This window comes from Indicator indicator, chromosome 1 (assembly GCF_027791375.1).
Source record: "Indicator indicator isolate 239-I01 chromosome 1, UM_Iind_1.1, whole genome shotgun sequence".
In the NCBI taxonomy this organism is placed as follows: Eukaryota; Metazoa; Chordata; class Aves; order Piciformes; family Indicatoridae; genus Indicator; species Indicator indicator.
Window position 1 is genome coordinate 65,330,312 of NC_072010.1, and position 21,287 is coordinate 65,351,598.

The 21,287-nt window shown below is 40.5% G+C and overlaps 1 protein-coding gene across 7 annotated transcripts in view; it reads left to right on the forward strand.

Moving 5' to 3' along the window:
• Positions 1 to 21,287, forward strand: part of MCF2L (MCF.2 cell line derived transforming sequence like) — a 138,353-nt gene that overhangs the window by 45,074 nt on the left and 71,992 nt on the right. For all 7 annotated transcript variants that reach the window (XM_054381054.1, XM_054381018.1, XM_054381009.1 and 4 more), the window contains exon 2: positions 17,292 to 17,375. In XM_054381054.1, the coding sequence (XP_054237029.1) occupies positions 17,292 to 17,375 (84 nt within the window). The remainder of the gene's footprint in view (positions 1 to 17,291; positions 17,376 to 21,287) is intronic.

A 21,287-nucleotide genomic window follows, 5' to 3' on the forward strand; every position in this document is an offset into this window, starting at 1 on the left:
ACCTTGGTCCAGGTGCAAAGCCCAGGTGTGGTTGGCCTGCTACGACAGTCTCTTCAGATGCAACTCCTGCAGCATTTGGCTCTTGTTGCTTTCTGGGTGAGAACAAGGCGACTTGCCTACCTTCTCGGCTGGTTTAAATACTGTCTGAAGACAATCTCATGCCCATTGGTAACAGAGAAACCCGATAGCTGAACCTATAGAATGGGGCATATCCGTACATGGCCAGGGGCACACACAGGTCACTGGTGTGTTACAAGGTTTATTACACATGCTACACATTTACCTGGACCATCTGAACCCCATGAAATGTCCAGGTTTGCAGATTCACAGGTGCTTAACCCATTGTCTGGGCTAGGTCATGTTTTGGCATTTGTCCCTTCAGGACATTCCTGAAAAGGGAGGTGGTTGTGTGTCTAGTTGGTTAATATTGAAGGACAGCAGGGTCAAAATAAACAATGCTATATTTTGGTGCTCTCAATTGTGATCGTTATTGTCATACCAGGAGTGGTCTAGGAAAAGCATACGTAACTGTGGGTTTGGGAGATTTGACATCTAGGAAGGAGACAGCTAAGTGGGAGCCTGGAGGATGGATGCTATGGGTATCTGTTGTGCTAATCCAAGAAATTAAATTATTTGTAAACTAACTAGTACTTGATTTTTCACTTGAATGACTTGTTCCACTGTTTCCTTTGCTCTGAAATCTGGGGCCAGAAGGCAGTGGAGAGGTAGTTATCCCCATTACATAGAACGTGAAGGGGTTCTGCAACAGGCAATGTTGGTTAATGAGAGTTTATAGTTCTTTTCTGTCTTGACAATGAGAACAAGCACAGACAATGTGCTGTAGGAGCTTTTTCATCTTTTACATTCACAGTTTGCAGTTTTATTTCTTAAGGAAGTAGCCAGCTTGCCACATTATCAGGTTCCTGTATCTAAGTGAATGAGGGTAGGAAGTGTGATACCTCTCTGAGACGGGTGTGGCAGCAAACCCCCGTTGCTACCAACAATAATATCTAATCAGCCAAGCACTTCGGTGAGGACCCTCCCTAGCAAGTGTCTGAGGCTGGCTTGGTGCTGTTAAGCAAGAAATTCACGTCAGTGTGTATACTTGCATATGGTAGGTCGTATGTCGCAGTGTTTGTAGTTGTTCTGAGACTGCTCTTCCTCAAGCTGTGTTATGGTACAAAGGCTAGAAATAAAATTCTGTGAATTGTCATCTTTGTCTGAGATCAAGACAAGTCAAGATACTGATCTAGAAGCACACACTTCCACCAAGGCTGTTAGGTGACAACCTTGGAAAGGAAGGAGTACAAACTTAGAGCCAAGATGTAGATCCTGTTTCTGACTGTGACAGATGCTGTTACCTGATCCAAGAGAGGTCACTTGTTCCATCTCAACTTTCACATGTGTGAGTATTTACATGACTTGTAGGTGTGGTATGAAGACTCGTTCACTAATTTTGAACTCTCTTCAAAATCCTACATGCTAGTAAGGATCTTACAAAACACAGAACAGTTAAGTAAAAAGTTTCTAAGGAGATTTATTCCTTTTAAACCTACCTTTAATTAAAAATACCTGCTGTTGCTTAGGGAACTCTTGTATTTTGGCATAGTACAAAATGTAATAGATCAAAAATGAAGTAGCAGAAGTTTAAATAAATTACTTCAGTTATATTTCTCATTCCACATTTTAATGACATGCACTGCATAGAGCTGCTTGTATCTGTCTTGAATTTATTATAATACAGCTGACTGGTTTGGGATTATCAACAGTTCCTGCCCTATGGCAGATGAGTGGTGAGAATAACAAATATTGGGCACTTCAGAAAATAGCCTCTGGTGTGGTCTCTGGGTGACCTGGGTTTGTTTAAGTTTTTGTCTATGGGATTGGTTGATGGTTGGGAGTTCTGAAACAGAAATGGAAATTTTCCACCTCTGCAAATGGGGGGTTGTGAACAGATGTAACCATCAATCCAAGCTTTTTATCCTTACTGTCGTCATTCCTTGACCCCTTTTTTTGGGAAGGCGCTCTTGTGACACCATGAAGTGAGGAAAAACAATCCATTTGTTTTCATATGGTTGTTGCTGTCATTCCTGTTCATTAGTTCGCTCTTTGTATTGGTGAGTCTAGATTCTTGGTAACTAATCTCAAGTGTATTAATTAACAGGTACTCCATCACCAGACAGTTACATTAAAGGATCAAGTAAAGCAAGATGGCTGAGTTTTCATGTCTGAAAGATCGTGAAATACTTTGGGTTTAGTTGATATTATTATCTGCTGCCTTATTTCCCATTTTCTTGGGAATAAGATTTTTGCATATTCTACTAATGTAACTTTGTAAATTGATTCTTTTGACAGTTTCTGCTGCTCTGAGTAGGCCCCTTCTTAGGTAACAGGTGCTTGATGGGTTTACCACCAAGAAAAACATACCAATTTGGTTCTGTCAAAGACACATGCATGAGAATTCCCTCACAGACAGGAAACAGTGGATGCATTTCTGGGGAACTTTCTACCCACAGGCTCATTAGAAAGTGTCATCTGCCTCTTGGGCAGTTAATTTTCCTGTATGGAGTAAGGGCAGGTGGTAGTAAAAAAAATGGTGATGATGATGGATTTATTAGGTCATCATCTGTTGAAACTAGGTTCTTAATGGGAAGTTTGTGGCAAGACACACATGGGATTAATTTTTTAATGCATTTTTACTCTGGCAATCTATGAACAGTACATGTGTTCACATTTAAAGCAAATGGTATGGATCTAACGCATGCCAGTGCTTTATGCAGGAAGTGAAGTGGTAAGTAACTAGCAACCAGTGAGCCCTTCGGAGGTCCTCTGAGCTTCCTGACAGGCACAGTTGCTCTGCATGTAATTTGAAGAAGGGTATTATGTCCCTGGTGGCTTGGCTTTGACTGAAAGATGGAGTTTTGCGCTCTCATTTGCACAGAAGACAGGCTCACAGATAAATAGGTCACTGTCTGCGGAACTGTTGTGCACTAAATCGATTAGAAGCAACATGACCTTAAGCCTGATCTCCTTGCTCTACAAAGACATTGCTGAATTGTGGCTTCTTCTGAAGAAAAGCACAGGTGTGTCTGTTTTTTCAGATTTTCTTAGCTGATTGCAGGTCAGGCAGGAACTCTGTCAGCCAACATCCTCCTGAGGAAATGGGATGTGCTTTAGTACAAAGGCAGAAGTTGTACTCTTTTTGTGTACATTCACATATAAATATAATTTATTGTTATGGGTGTGTGTGTTCTGTCCTTGTGTAAACTTGCAATGTATCCTTTTATTTGCAGCTGTGTTTCTGGGTACATCAGATGCGTCCACTAAATGTATTCCTGTATTTTACACGGAAGGTACTTTGTTCAGGATTCACTCATGGAGTGATTATGATGATCAGAACTGGTGCTAAAGCTTACAAGGAGAATTTGCTGTTGCAGAGAGCTCTCCTGCTGTTCCTGAATTACAGTGGGGCTTAATTTTAAGTTCATTGCTTTTTGTGCAAATCTCAGATACGTAATGTCTCCTGACCCCTATCTGAGGTAGCGTAGTTTCTGTCACAGATACAATTTGGTATCCTGTAGTTGTTAGTATAGGAGGGTTAATCTAAAATGCATTAATTCTTAAATTCCTTCAGTCAGAGCTTTCTATAGGAATGTTGTCTCTGTTAAGATGTAATGAAATAGGGGAGATATTATTTGCTGTTAATAGTGCAGCTACAGTCCATTGCAAAACTGAAAGCGTGTTTTGTGGAACAGGGACAAGGAAAAATTGCTTCCTTATTCTGGTGCTTGAATTCACATTTCCAGTTCTGTTTTCTGCTTTTGGTATGTGTGACTATCGCAGAGGAGGACCAGAGAAAGAGCACTGAGTCTGTGGGCTCGTGTCTAACCCTCCAACATTGTGGCTTTTGAAATGTCAAATTTATATGAAGCAGGTATGTAAAGGGTGGGTATTCTAACTAAAGGGTGGATCTTCTTACTAATCTTTAATCAGTATTACTAATTAAATTGTCAACATGTGAGTCTGAGTGCTCTGCTTCCCCGTAGTGCTCCATATTACTGGGGGGTAATACCAGAAGTCATGCTGCTTGGGGGAGGAATGAATGAAAGATTTAAGAAAGGTGAGGCTACCCAGATGGGGAAACGGTGGAAGGATTAATCAGTCTGAGTGTCTTTTGGTCTTTATGCTCACCCTCATCTGTGCTGAGAGGGGAGGGGTAGATTATTGTATGAGAGAGTGAGTGTCTGTTTTAAACTGCAGAACCAGAAAGTGTTTTGTGTCAAATCATGGTGCTGTATATGTAGCTGTACCAGAACTATTTTTGTAAGTTGACAGGTCTAAAACTGGGGGGCAAGAGGGGTGGGAGGGCGAGGGGGGGCTGTTAAATTGTGTTTGATTATTGAGAAATAAGTGAAGAGGGCTGCTGCTCTTAGCAACTATGGAGGCTTGATTTTTATTTTTTTTTTTTAACCTGTTGACTGCCATCACTTCTTGTGGCCAAGTTCAGTGTATCAGAGATCACTTCTCCCCAGAAGAGTGTTGAAAGGTTTTGCGTTCAAAATGGATAGGAGGGTTGGCTCTTTCTCCAGCACTGTGCTTTCTCTTCCTCCTGAGTGCTGAATGGGGTATTTTTTGTGCCTGCTCTCAACAGAAGGGAAGAAAAGGAAAGAGAAAGAGAGGTCTCTGATACTCAACTTTCTATTCTCAACTCTGTGAAAATTCCTAAGGAAAACAAGCAACTTCTGTAGGGAATTCCTTTGTCAGTCTGTGTCTGGGACTAATGGTAGGAGGATGGCAAAAAGGGTGAGCCAACTGAAAAGAGAGCATGGGTTTGGGGCATGGACACAAGACATGAGTCTTTGATATGCTTAAAGACCATGCAGGTAGCGGTGAGCAGTGATGGTCTGGTTTTCAGGATCCAAATGGGGATGAATTGCCTCCTGTCTTGCAGGTATATTGCAGGACTAAAAAGTTTCAGACACAACTTGGGTGTTGCAGTAATGGAGTTTGAAGCCAGTGCTGCCCATCTGTGGCCGTGGATCCCCAGAAGTTAGCAGGCCCTCTCCAAGGGACGGGATCTCATGGAAGATCCCTTGTGGAAGTTCTCCTAGTTTTCTTTGTAGGTAGGGGAAATGTAGAAAGAGGATGACTGGAATCCCAGCAGAGGTCTGTGCTTGTAATTGAGGGGCGTGTTCTTAAAATCATCTGTCTCAGCCTCATTTGCAATCAAGGTGGACTCCATTCAGCTGCTAGAGTCAGGCACAGCACTTGAGGAGCCATGTGTAAGGGAACAAAGGTTGCAGTGGATGACTCACCACCATTTGCTACATCTCACCACTGAGATCATGCCAAATCCTTATCCAAAAGAAGGAAAGCAAGGCAAGTCAGTACCATGCTTGATTGCTTATGATACAAGTATGGTGTGATCTCAGAGCTATAGTACTGCGGTGGGGAGGGATCTGCTACCAGGTAGTAGTTTTGCATCTTGAGAAGCTGTAGTTGTTGACATGGGACTGTTCTGAAGAGTTTGGATCAATTCTCATGAAGCATATGACTAGCAGGATTTTTTTAGAAAGCAGAGTTACTTCATCACGAAACTGGGATATTTCCTCTTTCCTTTGGAAAAGCTATTGCTTTACTTTATTTATGTGTTTGGAGTTTATTTTGTTTTCTGGAAAATTGAGATACCCTGTAACACATGGCTCTAGACATGTTACTAACCTGAGATTAAACAAGTGCATGAGCATAACTAAATCTCAGCCTATTCTGTATTCATTTTTAAAGTCAATGCACTGAATTTAGTAACAATTCTGTCTGTGTGTGTTCGTTTGGTTTAAGGCCATGATACATATGTTGGAAATGTCTCTTTTCTAGGACTGCGAGGTGGGTTTGGGGACTTCTCACCTTCAGAATGACAGAAAAACTTAGGTTAGATTTGACCCCTGGATGCCCCCCTAGTTTTGCTTCTTGCTCCAAGCAAGAGTAAATTTAAAGTTAAAGCAGATTTCTCAGACTTGTCTATCTGAGTTTTGTATCTTTGAGGGTGGAGATCATTCAGCCTCACTGGGCAGCCTGTTCCAGTGCTTGGCCCTTCTAATGGTGACTTTTTTCCTTTGCATTTAACTGAATTTCCCATGCTGCACCATCTGACTCTTGCCTCTCCTCCCTTTGTTTCAAGTAAAGACATTCATTCTTTCTAAGAAGTGTTCATGTCCTTTAAAATAAACACTCCAAGCTTCTACAGAGCATCTCAGCAATGTTGAAACCTGGTACTGACTGGGATCTAGGGTCAGGTTTTTAAAAGTAAAACCCATCTTAAACCCACAGACATGACTTATTTTGTTCATTTAGCTTTTTGTTGGTTTATTCCTTCAGTCTCAAAGGAATAGTCTATCCAGTGAGGTGAAATGAGACTTCAGATGAGAATACCCATCACCAGAGAAGTTCAAGGTCAGAATTTGCTTTTTAGCTTCTTCACTGCAGGTTATGTATGAGAGATAATGCCTCTCATCAGTACCACGTTAACTTGAACTGTAGGGGGCGTAAAGTTTTGTTTACTCAAATGTTTTTATAGATGCTGTATCTCAGGCCCTTCTCTAAACATCAGATATTCAAAGCATTTTTCATTTGCGTGGCTTTTCAGAATGTAACTCTATTGCATTTGTTTGTGCAGAAGGCATGAAACCTTTGAAAATAGGAGTTTCTCACTGTGCTTTTTGAAGACCTGAGTTTTTATGAACCTTTATTCCACAGAGCCTGTGAAATTGTAGGCTCTGCTATACTTAGTGTTGTTTCCTGGTTTTATCTTCTGTTAGGTAACAGAAATTTTGGAGGTTGTCTAATTCAGAATAAGCGATGGATCTATTCACTTCTGAGTTTAATGACAGGTTTTTGTGGGGTTTAAGTTCTAAGCAAAGATTTTATTTCACTTGAGATGTTAAGAGAAGCCATGATCCATAAATCAAGCAGCAAGTTGTAACTTACTTAATGTACATCTGCTTTGTACTTGGCACACACATAATTAGGGTTGTTTGTGGTTTGGGTTTTTTGGTTTTTTGCTGTTGTTGGTTTTTGTTTGTTTGGGGGGTTTTGTGTGTGGTTTTTTTAGTTGTTGGATGGTTGGTTGGGTTTTGTTTGGTTGCGGGAAGCTTAAGTAAGGCCCAATAAGGCAGATTTTTAAGAAAAAGCTGTCATTCCTTGGACTTGGAAGTCTAGCAAAATAAACTCTCAAAGGTAACATCCAGTTAGGCTGTTGCAATTATGGAAAAATAATCTAATGGAGGTTTTTTGCAGATGGGACACTGAAATAATACCTGTAAATTATATCTTGATGTATTTGTTTTGCACATCAAAATAACTCCTTGCTTACAGGTCCGGAGCTTTATTTAGTAGAGCTTGATTAGTGGTTACAGCCGTGCGCCAAATTTGTAGATTGGATAATGAATGGATGCTTAAGTTGAGACCTAAAAGAGGTGAAAATGGGAGAGTAATAAAGAGAGGGAGGGGAAGCTCTATCATGCTACCTGCAAAATGCTGGATGTGAGCAGCAGGCCTGACTGTGTTGCATCAAAGGACTCTCTAGCTGCCTCTGAAAGATACTGAACCATATCCTGCCTCTGTATTACCTAATACTAGTAGTGCTTTACAGAGATATGTTATAGGCTTCATCTTTTTAGTGGTATTGGTCAGTAAGCCACAGTACTTTGAGTTGCTTTGTTAACAGCTCTGTCATCTTTCTCGTAAAGTGGTTTGGCTATGAACTCAGCAACCTCTTTAAGTTATCTTTAGCCAGATTCCCAAGAAATGGGAAGTTCACAAACAACTGCAGGTAAACATGTCTTAGTTGAAAACTTGTACTCTGCCCCATATAAGGCATTTAGTGAGCACTTGGCTCTTCTTTGTCTCTCACATGAAATGCTTCACATCACCTTTCAAAACATTAATTTATAGATGTACAGTTCTATGGAAGAGTGTGATTGTGTCAGACTACCATAAAATATATTGTTCATCAGAAGTGATTCTAGCCATCTTCCTTATTTTGAAATGATAAAAATCAAAAGACTTTTTATTAGAGCCTGAAGTGACAGGACAAGTACCACTGGTTTTAAAGTGTAAGAGGTTAGGTGTAGATTGGACATAAGGTTTTTGTTTTGTTTTTTTTTAAAGGTGAGGCTGGTAAGGCACTTGAAGAGGTTGCCCAGAGAAGCTGTGGATGCTCCCCGCCCGGGGGTGTTCAAGGCCAGGTTGGATGAGGCTTTGAGTAACCTGGTCTAATTAAAGATGTCCTTGCCAATGGCAGGGCACTTGGACTAGAGGACCTTTAAACATCCCTGCTATTCTGTGACAACCTCACAATTGCTGGCACTGCAGCCCAGTGTTGTGATTAACATCAAGCCCTCTTCCCAGTGTTTCAAGTAGTGTGCTGTGCAGGCTTGTACAGCAGCCATGTGTATCAGTAATCCTTCGTGTGTAGAGAAAGTAGAATTTCTCTCCAGAATAGATGTGTACAATGGGAAATTAGGTTTTACTACTTCACTGTTATTAAAGTGATTTTAGTTTTCAGATCAAAACTGAAGTCACACATTGTTTATAATCCTATCTTGCTTCCACAACATCACACAAAAGTAGTGTTCCCTTTAATGGAATTGCCAAGTGCTCATGCATCTGGTCTTCTGTGTGTTGACTTTTCAGTTAAAGCTTTGGAACATACTTTAATATGTAATTTTCTGCAGAGAGAGGGTCCAAAGTAGGTGGTTTTAGTAGAGAAGAATCTTTGATTTGGTTGTCTGCAAAGATGTCTGTTTAAGCTGTGCAATTGAATCATTAGTTTTTAAGTCACACTGGAGATGAGTCCTATAATTTGCATGTAGTTGTTCTACTCAAAGCTGATCTATCTGCTGTATTTCTTAAGACTTTCCCCTCTTTGCAAGGTTTTAGTACTTAGAAAGCAAAATTCCTACAGTTTCTCAGAAGAATAGATCTTATTAAACAGAGTTAGCAAAATCAAACCTTTTTATTACTTCATGGAGTTTTGCCTCCTAAAGTATTAAGTGAAACACATATGGGTCAATTCTAATCTTATCACTTGAGTGCCTGCTAGAGGAACATTCTCTGCTGTTCAGGCCATATCTAGTATTTCACTGGTAAAAATTAAATCTTTGCTTTTTGCAAAATCTGCTTCTTTTTCGGTAAGTACATCTAATACCTTAGATATATTTTTATACGATACACTCAGCATGATTTGCAGTATTAAGGAGTTAATGATGCTGCAGTTTTGGCAATAGTTGTTAATCCTCTTGGGGGCATTGGTTCCTGGCAGTCTGAAACTATCCTGCAGGAACAGAAAAGGGTTTACCAGCAGGCAAATAAAATTTCTCTGGCTTTCTTTGGGACACCCTGAAAAGAGTATGAATTGTTGCAATAGTAAGAGAATTCCATATGCACTACATAATTTTTTGCTTTTAGATGGTAAGTCCATCTGCTTTTAGATGGTGTTGCTGCCCTTTATCTCCAAACCCTCTTTGTGGCTGACTAAAAGGTTATGCTATATATGGCTGTGTGGCATAATTCAAAGTCCCCCTTCCTTCTCAGTTTTGTGGAGGGAGTAATTATCATGATTTGAAATAGCACAAAGAACATTTCTTTCTTGCTCAAGCAGATGAGATGCATTTAAACACTTCAGCAAAAGCATGACCAAATGTATTGAGTGCTCTAACTGGTTAACACTTTCAGATTTCTTGAAATTATTGCAATATGTCCCATTCCCCTTCCTGCCCCTCCTTCCCCCCTCCCCCCCTCCCCCCTCCCCTTCAGATTGCTTTCCTAATTATTATGTAGCTTCCTTCTAGTTACAGGTCAGCTAACATTTGATTACTCTTGTAAGCCATATCCAAACTTCACACTGATCCCTGGGAGCTGTGGGGCTAGAGTATGTGTGTCAAGAAGGTAAAATTGATGACGCAGAAGAGGAAGAAGACGTAGTTTTTAGCACTACCAGTATCCTGTGAGTACATATGCTATACAGAGAAGCAAGAGGATTATATTTCCTCTGATATTTGTCCTTTGTGGTGATATTGTTAGGGCAAACTAAGATTAAGAACTATACTGACTTTTGCAAAAGTAGAGGTGGAAGAAGGAAGAGAACAAAGACAAACATATCCTTTGACATGCCCTAACCCTTGACATGCAGAAAAATTTTTTAAAATAGAGAAGATTTTGAAGGAAACTAAGTTGCTCAAAAGCATACTTTGGCAACCAAACAAGACTATTTCATGATTTAAGAAGATGGGGACTATTACACATCTTGTGCCAGCTCTAGAAGCACTACATTTGCTGTATACCTTAAAAAGAAGGACCAGTGACTAATCTCCCTACATGGAACCAAACCATCATCCTTGTAGTTTTGTAGATAGGCCTGGGCCAAAGCTCCAAGCTTGTGGTCTTGAAGAAAGGACGGGTGAACTTTTTTTTTCTTTTTCTTTAGTTGTTTTTACAGGAAGCAGGAATTACTTGGGTAAAGCAGGTGGTTCAGGAGGTACCTGTGTAGTACAAAGTTATTTTTTCTCTTACTTCACACAAGACAAGTTTCCATGCTCTGTATTTAAGTACTGGAATTCCAGCATTTCCAGATTAAGTTGTCTCTTCTAAATAGTCAGGTTCTTCAGATATGATTAAATGAGCAGAGTTACCAAGTTTCATTTAAAGGGAATCATTTAAATATTAACAAAACTTATGGATTTTATAAAATGTTGCAGAAGTGTAATGGACTCTGTGAAAGATCTGAATGATTAGGCTTCTGATGCATGAGTCATTAAAAACACCACTCAAACAGTAAGTGCCTCTGTGCACTGCACATGGGGTTGTAAATAGAGGGAACATCACTACTGAGTTTTTAGATTTTCTTTGGGAGTGCCACTTTCAAGTCTTGTCTCAGCTAGATCCTTATTTAGTACCAAAAACGTATGGGATTGCAGCCTCACCTGTGGCAGCAGTGGGCTACAGCTGTGTGCAATAGTGTCTGCACATATTGTGCAGTCCTAACAATGAGCTGATGTTAATAATGCTGCAGAAAACGAACTTGCATAAAGCATGATTCACTACAAAGAAGAAGCATCTCAACTGGACCATCTCTTTATACATCATGGCTTTTGAAAGGAAACTTTCTTTGTCTGACTAGGAGATTAAATGGGAGATGTAGCTTCACTGTAGGCTGTTAAGGTTTGCAAGTAATTCTTACGTACCTGTATCATTTTAAAGGTTCTTTGGACATCCAGTGTCATACAAAGCTGTTCAGAGTGCTGGGTTGCTTATTTCTATTTGTGCTAGGAACTGGGATGCTGGTGGCAGTGAAGAACCGTTATTTCCTGCTTGCTGCAGCTCACCAGAAATAGAAAGGTTGTGAGATTGCTGTTTTACACGGGGGATAATTTCCGTCCTGTCTAACACTTCACCAGAGAGCTGCCTTTTGCATGAAAATTGCAGAAGTTTATTCACTCACTTTTTCTAGTCCCTTGTTGTTGTTTTTTTGCAGTATCACAGAATGTTAGGGGCTGGAAGGGACCTCAAAAGATCATCTAGTCAACCCCCCCCCCCCCACCTGCCAGATCAGGGTCACCTATACCAGATCACACAGGAACACATCCAGGTGGGTCTTGAATATCTTCAGAGAAGGAGACTCCACAGCCCCCCTGGGCAGCCTGTTCCAGTGTTCTGTCACCCTCACAATGAAAAAATGTTTGCTCCTGTTTCCATGGAATGTCCTGTGCCTCAACTTCCACCCATTGCCCCTTTTCTTGTCACTGGGAATCGCTGAGAAGAGCCTGGCTCCATCATCTTGACACTCACCCTTTATATATTTATTAACATTAATGAAGTTGCCCCTTAGTCTCCTCTTCTCCAAGCTAAAGAGACCCAGCTCCCTCAGTCTCTCCTTGTAATCATTGTTGTAGTTCTGCGCTGGACTCTTTCAAGCAGTTCCTGTCCTTCTTGAACTGAGGGGCCCAAAACTGCATGAAACATTCCAAAAGCAGCCTCACCAAAGCAGAGTAGATGGGGAGGAGAACCTCTCTCAACTTACTAATCACACCACTTCTAGTACACCCCAGAATGGCATAGGCCTCCTTGGCCACAAGAGCACATTGCTGGCCAGTATAGTCACACAATGTATAAATTAACTCTCACATAATATCTTTCCATCTGCTGAGGTTTTAATACTCAGTTTACGAGACCTGTCACCCACCTTGTGCAGCTACAAATAGCACATGGACCAAAGGAGCTTGGTCTGAGCTGGTGTGCCTGAGCACACCTAGCACAGAGCTTGCAGGCTTCATTGCTCTTCAGTGGAAATTTTTGAAATTCGGTTTTAAAGCTGGAAAGCTCTCTTGGCATTTTGACTAGCTCATTAGTTTCATGCAGCTTAGTGCAGAAGAGGGCTTATCTTCACCAGCTCTGTTCTTCCCTCACCCTTCCTCCCTTGGGGGGTACACAAAGGAACTAACTGTTAATGATGGTGGTTGGGGGTTGAAGATGAAGAGTGAAGAATGAGGAAATGAAAGGTTTGCCTTGGGGCCGAGAGAGATGAAGGGACTGTTCTGAAAGTCATTATCTTGCATTTATAATTACCAGATGGGAGGGTGCTTCAGTGAAGAGATTTTTCAAATGAAGACCCCTTTCATAAAAGGCAGGCAGCAAATTGAGTGGGTAGGCTGTTGCAGATGAGAAGCAAAACAAACCTAATTGAGAGAAAGATATTACTACTTCAATTTAAGGCATGAATTTCATAGAGAAGCCATAGAAGCACTTAAAGAAAAATCTTGCTGACTCAGCAAGAAAGAGGAGGAAGAAAAATTATTTGTAGTTTGCTTTATGGTGTGCTTCTGGGGTCTGTGCTGAAAGGTATAATTTTGTCCGTGTGTACAAGCAGGTTGGCTTCCAGGATGGTATAAAGCTATGGCCATAGAATTCCATGTAGGACTACTCCGAGGGTGGTGTAATTCCAGCTGGCTCAGTGATAAGTGGATTGAGAATAACATGAGAGGCTCAGGAGTCATGTCCAGAGACTTCCCTCCAGCTGATGTATGTATGGTCTGTGCAGACTCCCCTTCAGCATTGTCTACTGTGAAAATGGTTTTGTTTCGGCATATGAGGCAGACTCTGAATGATGATGAGTTTTGGTTTGATGGGAAAAGGACAAGGAGGTTTTTACCAATAAATGAAGATCTTGTCTTAAGTGACATGGATCATTTTCTCAGATCCAAGTTTCCTCAGGGCTTGCTGACACCAGGAGATTCAAGCTCAAGTTATCTTGGTGCCCTCATGCTTACATCTGTTCATCCTGCTTCATCTGAAGTGCAGTCTGGTGCCTTTGATGGGATAGGGTCACGCCCCTCTAAGCCACCTTCCTGCATCATAGACACAGGACTATCAAAGCAGGATTAAAAATTGAATTAAAAAATAATATATCTGTAAGATTGTGGCTCACATTTTTAGAGAGAAAGGTTTTCCTTTTAATAAGAACCACATATTTAACTTAGTCCTTTATGTTAGTAATATGATGCTCCTTTCCTCTTTTATGCTCAAATTAAATGTTAACATGTTTGTTTTTTTTTTTTTTTTTAAAGAAATGCCAGCTCTTGGCTTAGAGACAGATCTTTTGCATTCCCAGATATGACACGTGTTCAGGGTTTGGGTTTGGATTTGGATTTTTTTTTTTTTTAATAATAAAAAGGCAGTAATAAAACTTTTCAGAAACCTATTTTGCTGTTAATTAGCACCTGCAATATGAGCTGTCTTATAAAAATCTCAGAGGCTTTCTTTTAAGCAAGCTACTCCAACAAACTCTGTAAATGAGCTCTTCAAGAAAGACTGGCTATTCTAGCATATTTTGATGGCTTTATATATGCACCTTTTTTCAACTAGGGTCTCTGTTTTGAAAATGCTACAACAGGGCTATGGAAATCTTAATGCATGTAAGTGGAATGTAGAGCTTGAGCCTATAAGAATTACTCAAAAAACAGTTGAACAGATTTTTAGTAATTCTGTGTTTTAGTGTGCTCTTAATTAGCTTTACTAAAATGGAAATTGTCCCTAAAGACCATAGCAGGTGGCAGGTTCTCTATTTAAAGAATATTTCCAAGAAATTATTTTTTCCCCAAAGTCCCTGAGTGTAAGGAGCGTGAGCCCTTGAAGTCCATTTAGTGTGCGTGGCTTTTGTTAGCTTATCCTGTGAAGGAAACAGCATGTGCAAGGAATAAAGGACTAATTTAAAGTGTAATTAGGTTAAATCTCAAGCAAACTGTAATGAACTCCCTTTTTCTAAATGGATGCTAAATATGAAGGAAATGGTGTAGAGCAGTGAATTTTTACAACTGCATCCCTTCTGAAAGGAGGCAGGATCTTGGAGGCTTTCTGTCTAAATCTGTGAGCACTGATACTGGGTTAAAGCGTATTCAGCTGAGGTGCTGGATGTGAACTGCTCAGCAGTTGCAAGTTCTTGCTTTGTTTGGTGCTCCTATTTGCTGTCTGAGTTGTTTCAAATTACTGAGAATTAGTTGTGATCTTAATGCACATTCTGCTTCCAGATGTGTGCTGTGAAACCAGAGCACCAAGAGCAAAGTGAGATGTGCCTTAGTGCAGGAGAGATCAGCAGCGAGGGCTTCTGGAGATTTTATGTCTGTAAATGGACATGATGTGCTGCTCCTCCAGCTGCTAATAGACTGGTTTTTAATTTTTAGTTAAAACTGAGTTTAAAACCTGGGAATGAAAAATAGTGTGTTTTCAGTGGAACAGTTTTTGATCACAAGGTAAGGGGGCTGCCCTGTGCTGGTTGCAAAAGCTGTTACTCTTGTCATATGGTTCTTCATATGACCCAAGTCAGGACCACAATCATACAGATACATGAGGAAGTGGTGATCATTATGTATCTGGGAAATGTAAAGCATTTCCCTGCCTTATGAATGTCTTGCTTGCTTGAATTTACACGCATTCACTTATGTATGCAGAACACACCTATTTTATTACATCCTTATGCTGCAATAATGGAAATTATTTCTATTTGTGACTGTAGGCAGGATGGCTTATTACAAAGTGATTACATTCTCTTCCCTTTTCCCAAGCCCCACCAAAAAATTAGGCATTGATCTTGTAATAAGTTCTGTTAAGATAGATCGGTCCACCTGCAGGCACAGGTTTGCAGAGTCAGGGGTGTTTAGTTTCTTAAACACTGGTGCTGAAGGGCTTCTTGTAGTAAAAAGCACTGACAGCAGAAAAAAATCTAAAATCCTTTTTCCCTTGGGGGGTGTCCCCTATTCTGGAAATGTCTTGGCCATCAGAGACTGGGCTTTTTTATCTTAAGAACACTAAGATGATGACATAATTGAAAGTCTGGGAGAAATATGACTTAACAGTTAAACGAATCCACTTATGGACTTGACATTATGGTATGCAGAGGTCTTCTGATCGAGTAGCAGTTCACCGGATGCAGAAAAATAGCTGATCAGTGTGTGACCTTGAAAGTGGTCATGGGTCTTACTCTGGCTGGCTGTCCAAAGGAGAACAGAGAAGTTCTGTTTCCCAGTATAAGTTGTTGCCTTTCTGGAAGGAGTAACTGAAAGTGGAGCTTTTTTTGCCGTTCTCAAATAACTGCAGTCCTCAGAATTTAAGATGAGAATCACTTTATAAAAGTGAGTGGCTCTCCTGTCAAGATCTAGCATTTGAAAGATTTCAGTAATTGCAAATCCATTCCTTGAAAGCCAGAGCTCTACTTCTATTTGATCAGATTGTGCTTCAGGGCAGATGACATCCCTAGATCACTTTAAGGTTTTAACTTACTTTTCCTGTGTATATCCACAGTGCTGTCTGTTAGCTTTGAGTCTACCTTAATGGAAGTTCAATGTACCTTAAAAAACAAAGCTGCTTTATACAGTGTTCCAGGTAAAAGAAAGGTTCAAAACCAAACAATAAAAATGCTAGGCTAGCCCCTCATTTCTCTTCAGTGAGGCTATAATTGTATAATAATTATTTTCTATAAATTTATTTCCTTGTTAAAAAAAAAAATCATAGTTAAACAGTTTCCTAAATTCATAGAATGGTTTGGATTGGAATGGACCTTGAAGATCATCTAGTTCCATCTCCCCTGCCATGGACAGGGACACCTTCCACTGGACTAGATTGCTCAAGGCCGCATACAACCTGGTCTTGAACACCTCCAAGGGAGGGGACATCCATGACCTCCCTGGGCAACCTGTTTCAGTGCCTCACCACCCTTACTGTAAAGAATTTCTTTCTAATATCCAGTCCAAATTTTCCCTCTTCAAGTTTCAATCCATTCCCGCTCCTCCGATCACAACAAGGCCTTCTAAAAAGTCCCTTCCCAGCTTTCTTGTAGGCCCCCTTCAGGTACTGGAAGGCTGCTATATGGTTTCTCCAGAGCCTTCTCTTCTCCAGGCTGAATAGCCCCAGCTCACACAGCTTGTTCTCATGGGGAGGTGCTCCAGTCTTCTGATCATCTTGTGGCCTTCTCTGGACCCACTCCAGCAATTCTATGTCCTTCTTATGCTGGGGGCACCAGAACTGGATGCAGTACTGCAGGTGAGGTCTCACGAAAGTAGTGGGGGAGAGTTGCTGCCCTAGTCCTGCTGGGCAGGACTGTCATGCAGTCTTTATCGTGCTCAGTGAAAGAGATTTCTGCTTGATCTCCAGAAATATGCTGTGGGAAACACTATTGCTCAAATACTGTCTTAGGAAAGTAGTCTGTTTGTCATTGAGCTGAACTTGAAAGGCTGAGATAAAAGATTAAGCAATGCATTTCACGGTTGAGTGTGTGTGTGTGTGCATGCATTCAGCATGAAGGTGTACTTTCAAGCCTATTCTACTTACCTGACTGAATACTGTTGCCTGGGGTATCTGAACACTAGACAGCAGGCTACAGGGATCATAAGTTTCTCTTTTTTGTATGAATTGGGAAAGTTTTAATAAATTAAACCTGATATGTAAAAGCCCCACTGTTTAATGTCATTCCTCAGGAATATTAGCTCTATAGTGTTTGGTTCAGTGACATGCTGTGCTGCTTCTGAGTGTCAGCAAATCCATGTTACTTTACTCTCTTATCAATATTTTGTTCAAAGAGAAGTTTGCTCTCGGCAGACATTTGAAAAGACTCCACACGTCTCCATCAAAACTGGGATGGTTTTCTGAGTGTTTGTGTTCTAGGGACGATTTTTTTTTTCCAGTGCCTGCTGTGAAATTTTACATAAAATAACTTTGAAATGCATGGGATTTTTTTCTCTCAACAGATGAAGTCATGCATCAAGACATCATTCCCCTCTATGCTGCAGATATTCAGGACCAATTAAAGAAGCAATTTGCTTACCTGTCAGGTAAGGCTGTGGTGTTCTTTCCTATACACATTGCTTCTATGTGTGTTTCAGCCTGTTTTGCGTTCACAGTTTCTGAGGTTTCATATATGAGCAGCTCCAAATACAGACTATCAAGATTTGTTATTTAAGGATTTATAAAAATAAGATTTATTTAAAGTATAATCAAAATTTTAAATTGCAGTTAATTTTCCAGTATTCAGGTTAATGGAATGGAATTGAGGGTAAGATAAGAGAATTAATGGGTCAAAATAAATATGGAAATGCTGATAAGCCTGGTAGAGGAACATGCAGTCTCTTGTCTTCAGAGCTAAGGGAGCTGTGGGTACTCAGCTTGTGCTCCCTAGAGCTAGGACAAGGCTCAAACCTGAGAGCTGATCTAGAGCTCTCTGTGTTAACTCAGCCCTCACTGAGAACTGGAGAGTGCAGCATGGATGTGCTAGTGGTTGCTGTGGTTTTGCAGTCCTTGGTCCCCAGTCTTAGCTGCCACTGGTTCTGCTAAAGGTTTAATACTGAAGCTCAAGCTGACACCTTGATCTTGACCAGAGTGGTGGAGCAAATGCCACAGTACCACATGCCCCTTGCAGCCTCAGTGCTGTTATCAGGCACGTGTAACACTGAGTTCTGGACAGGGTTTTTGGCTTGGTATCACTGCTTGCCTTCTGCAGAGGACTCTACTTGTAAGTGTGAAGCCATCTCCAAACACAGCTTAGCCATATTCACACAGCTCAGAGTGTCATTGCCCCTGCATAACCTGCATCAAGTGGATGACAAGGGCCTGTACTTGTGCGTGCAAGTGTTGGTCTCCAAGCTTGGTCAGTCAGAATGCTGGGACCGTGGCTGGGTGATAATGAGTAAAGGGAGATAATGCCTTTGGTCACTGATCAGGCTGCGTGGCAATTGTCTTACGAGCTTCTGAGTTTGTGTTCCTGGCTGCACAGCTCTTGCAGGTGTGCAGCAGCAAACTTGCTGGAATTATTGCCCTGCCTTCCCTCCAATACATAGAGAGGGAGAGCATCAGTGGCGGTACAGAGCTGCCCTGCTTCCTTTGGCATAAGGGAGATTTACTTCTCTAGGATGAAATGGGGCTTGATGACTATTCCCTCTTCTTTCAAATCCCTCACTGCATCAGCACAAGAGACCCTGGGGAATGAAAATGTAGTGTTTTGCTTGGCAAGAGCTCAGTGAATCTTGTTGTACTGATAACTAATCATTAATTATGATTTATTTCTGCTACAAAAGCTACACTAAATGTGGGTCTGCAGTAATGACTGTTTTCTGTAAGGGTGATGGTAACACTTGGAAATAAGATTATTTTGTTTGTAGAGTTGGCTGTTCATGCTCCATTTGAGATGATGGTGTTTAAGCTACCAATCTTTTCTGGCAGTTTATTTTTTTGATTGTCCAAGCTCCTCCTTTTTAATCCAGGGGAAGAAAATGGCTCATAATAGTGTTACAAAAGAATCAACCTATCTAGGAAACTGTAAGTAGGGTTTACATTTTGCCATTCTGAAGTGAAGGGGAAAACTGGTGACTATGGCAGATTAAATAAAATCTAGTTGAGTCCAAGTGGAGATTATTCACGCCTTAAGACTCTTGAGTTCACACAGCCACAAGCATCTTCAGCACACATTACATCCATGGTGCAGTGGAGCTTAGTAAACATAGCCATTCCTTATTCTATTTTCTTTTATTTATTCATCCTCATCTCTATTAGAAGTCTGGCTGGTTTGCCTGAAATAGTAGGACAGCTGCATTACTCTGGACAGTGACTATATTCTTTATTGTATTACACATTTTTTATTGGGCAGTTTGACTGTTAGGCATTTTCATTTCACTTTGGACTTCAGTTCTTCTACCATAATATTCTACTGCAGGACACTGACAGTTAATTTTCTGTGCTCTACCAAAAAGTGGCATTATGGGTTCTGTGAACAAAGGAAGAGAGCTAATATTTTGATACTCAGTTTATGCAAAATATGTTTGTTCTTGCAGTTGTGCTTACAAGTGGCTTTGCTGTAATGCCACTTCAGGCATTCAGAGTGTGTGAGAAGGGGAGATTTTTGCTTGTTAGTAAATTGCCTTGGAAATATAGAACCTTGGGACATGGCATAAAACTCATTAAAATGAAAGTCCATAGATTCCAGGCACTTTTGGTAGGTGGCATCTTTGCAGATACGGTGAATTGTGTTTCATTGTCTTAGATGCATTTCAGTCTTTAGTTCTTGACCTTTTAACAGCAATGCAGCATATATTTGAGAATCACTTTAGTTTCTGTAATAGGATGTATCTAGGTCTCATGGGATGCTTGCTTTGAACAGTGAATGAAACCTGCTTCTGTGGCTAAAGGCTCTAGCTCTTCCCAAGCTACTTTCTGTATTTTCGCCTAAATCAGGGCCACTTCTTTCTTTTGGTCTCTTTCCGTCTGCTGGTGCACAGTAATTTGTCTCCCTCATTCTGCTAGATTATAATGGGAATGCTATGAGGACATCCAAATTAGACTTGAAATGAAACAAAATAGCATGAATGTTTCCGTTTGTCGGTAAACATGGCAAAGTGCAATGAGGTTAAGGTGCTCACTACCCCTACAGATGCTGAAGGCTCTAGTTCTTGCTCAGTAGTGAGTAGGCAGTCATCTGTTCATCTTAAACCTAAGGAAGAGGCAAGCTTTGGTTGAGGTTTTTAATCAATCATTCACATGACAAGTTTAGAAATCCTGAAGTTAATATTTTATCTTAGGCCCAGCTGTTTACCCTTTTCCTTGGAGTTTTTTATTTCTGTGGAACAAGGTCCCTTGTGAGAATTGTGCTCTTTTTTTTTGTGGTTGCTAGGCTGCATTATACATCCTCTCTACATGGTTCACTTTCACCTATCTTACTTTTTTTCTTCCTTCAGTGAGTATTTGTGCAACCACTTTTTCTTCTGCATTGCAGAGGGTTTTATGCCCCTTTCCAACACTCCCTTTTTTTTGATCCTCACAAAGGACATTCAAAGGTCCACTTAAAAGTCTCTGGAAAATAAATTCCTTCTAGTCTTTCGCTTACATTTTATGTGTGGGTTTTTTTTTTTCCCCTAAGTATTTTCTTTTCTTCTTTCCTTTATTGGAAAGTTTCTGTGTGACTTTCATACCGAAATTTGCATCTATCTGCCACTGCTATATGCAGGTGTGTTAAGATAAATGCAGATGAAGAAGAGCGGACAGACAGGTGTGTATGTTTATGTGCATCTTAACTTGTATAAGCTATGTGATGTGCAAATGAGGTTCTTGGCCACCATAAGGACTGAACCAATTGTTTCAACTTACTGTCATTTGAATGCCTCTTTATACATTGAATTTCAAACCAAGTATTTCCATTAAAGGAAATACAAGTTCCTGCTGCTTACATTTTTGCCTATCAATTCATCATTCTTTCCTGCAGTTGGAAAAATTAGCATTGGTACTAGCCCTCAAAATGTTTATGTCTCTGGACCTTTAAATTATCATTCTAAATAATAACCTTCTTCGCTCTCTCTAACTTTATTTACTTGGCTGTGCTCTTGCTCTGCTCTGTGGAAATGACCTGAAAAAAACTCACTGGTTAAACTCTTCCCCTACCTCCCATGAAGTATCCATGGGTGCTGAGTCTGTTTGTAAAATTGCATTTAAAAAACTTCTGAGTGGATCCTGTACCACATGCATTGCATCGGCTGAGTGAAAATATCAACTTGATTTTTTTTTTTCCGATATAGTATGGTCAATGTCTATGTTGTGTATTGACAGTGGAAGAAGGATTACTTAGCAGTTTCTGTCCCACATAGGTGCAAAGTTTAACTGCTGTTTTATATTCACTGTGCTAAATCCATAGTCTGTAGAGAGTTTATTTAAAAAAAAAAAAAAAGGTAGTAAAGAAAAAGAGAAAGGAAATAAATGAATCC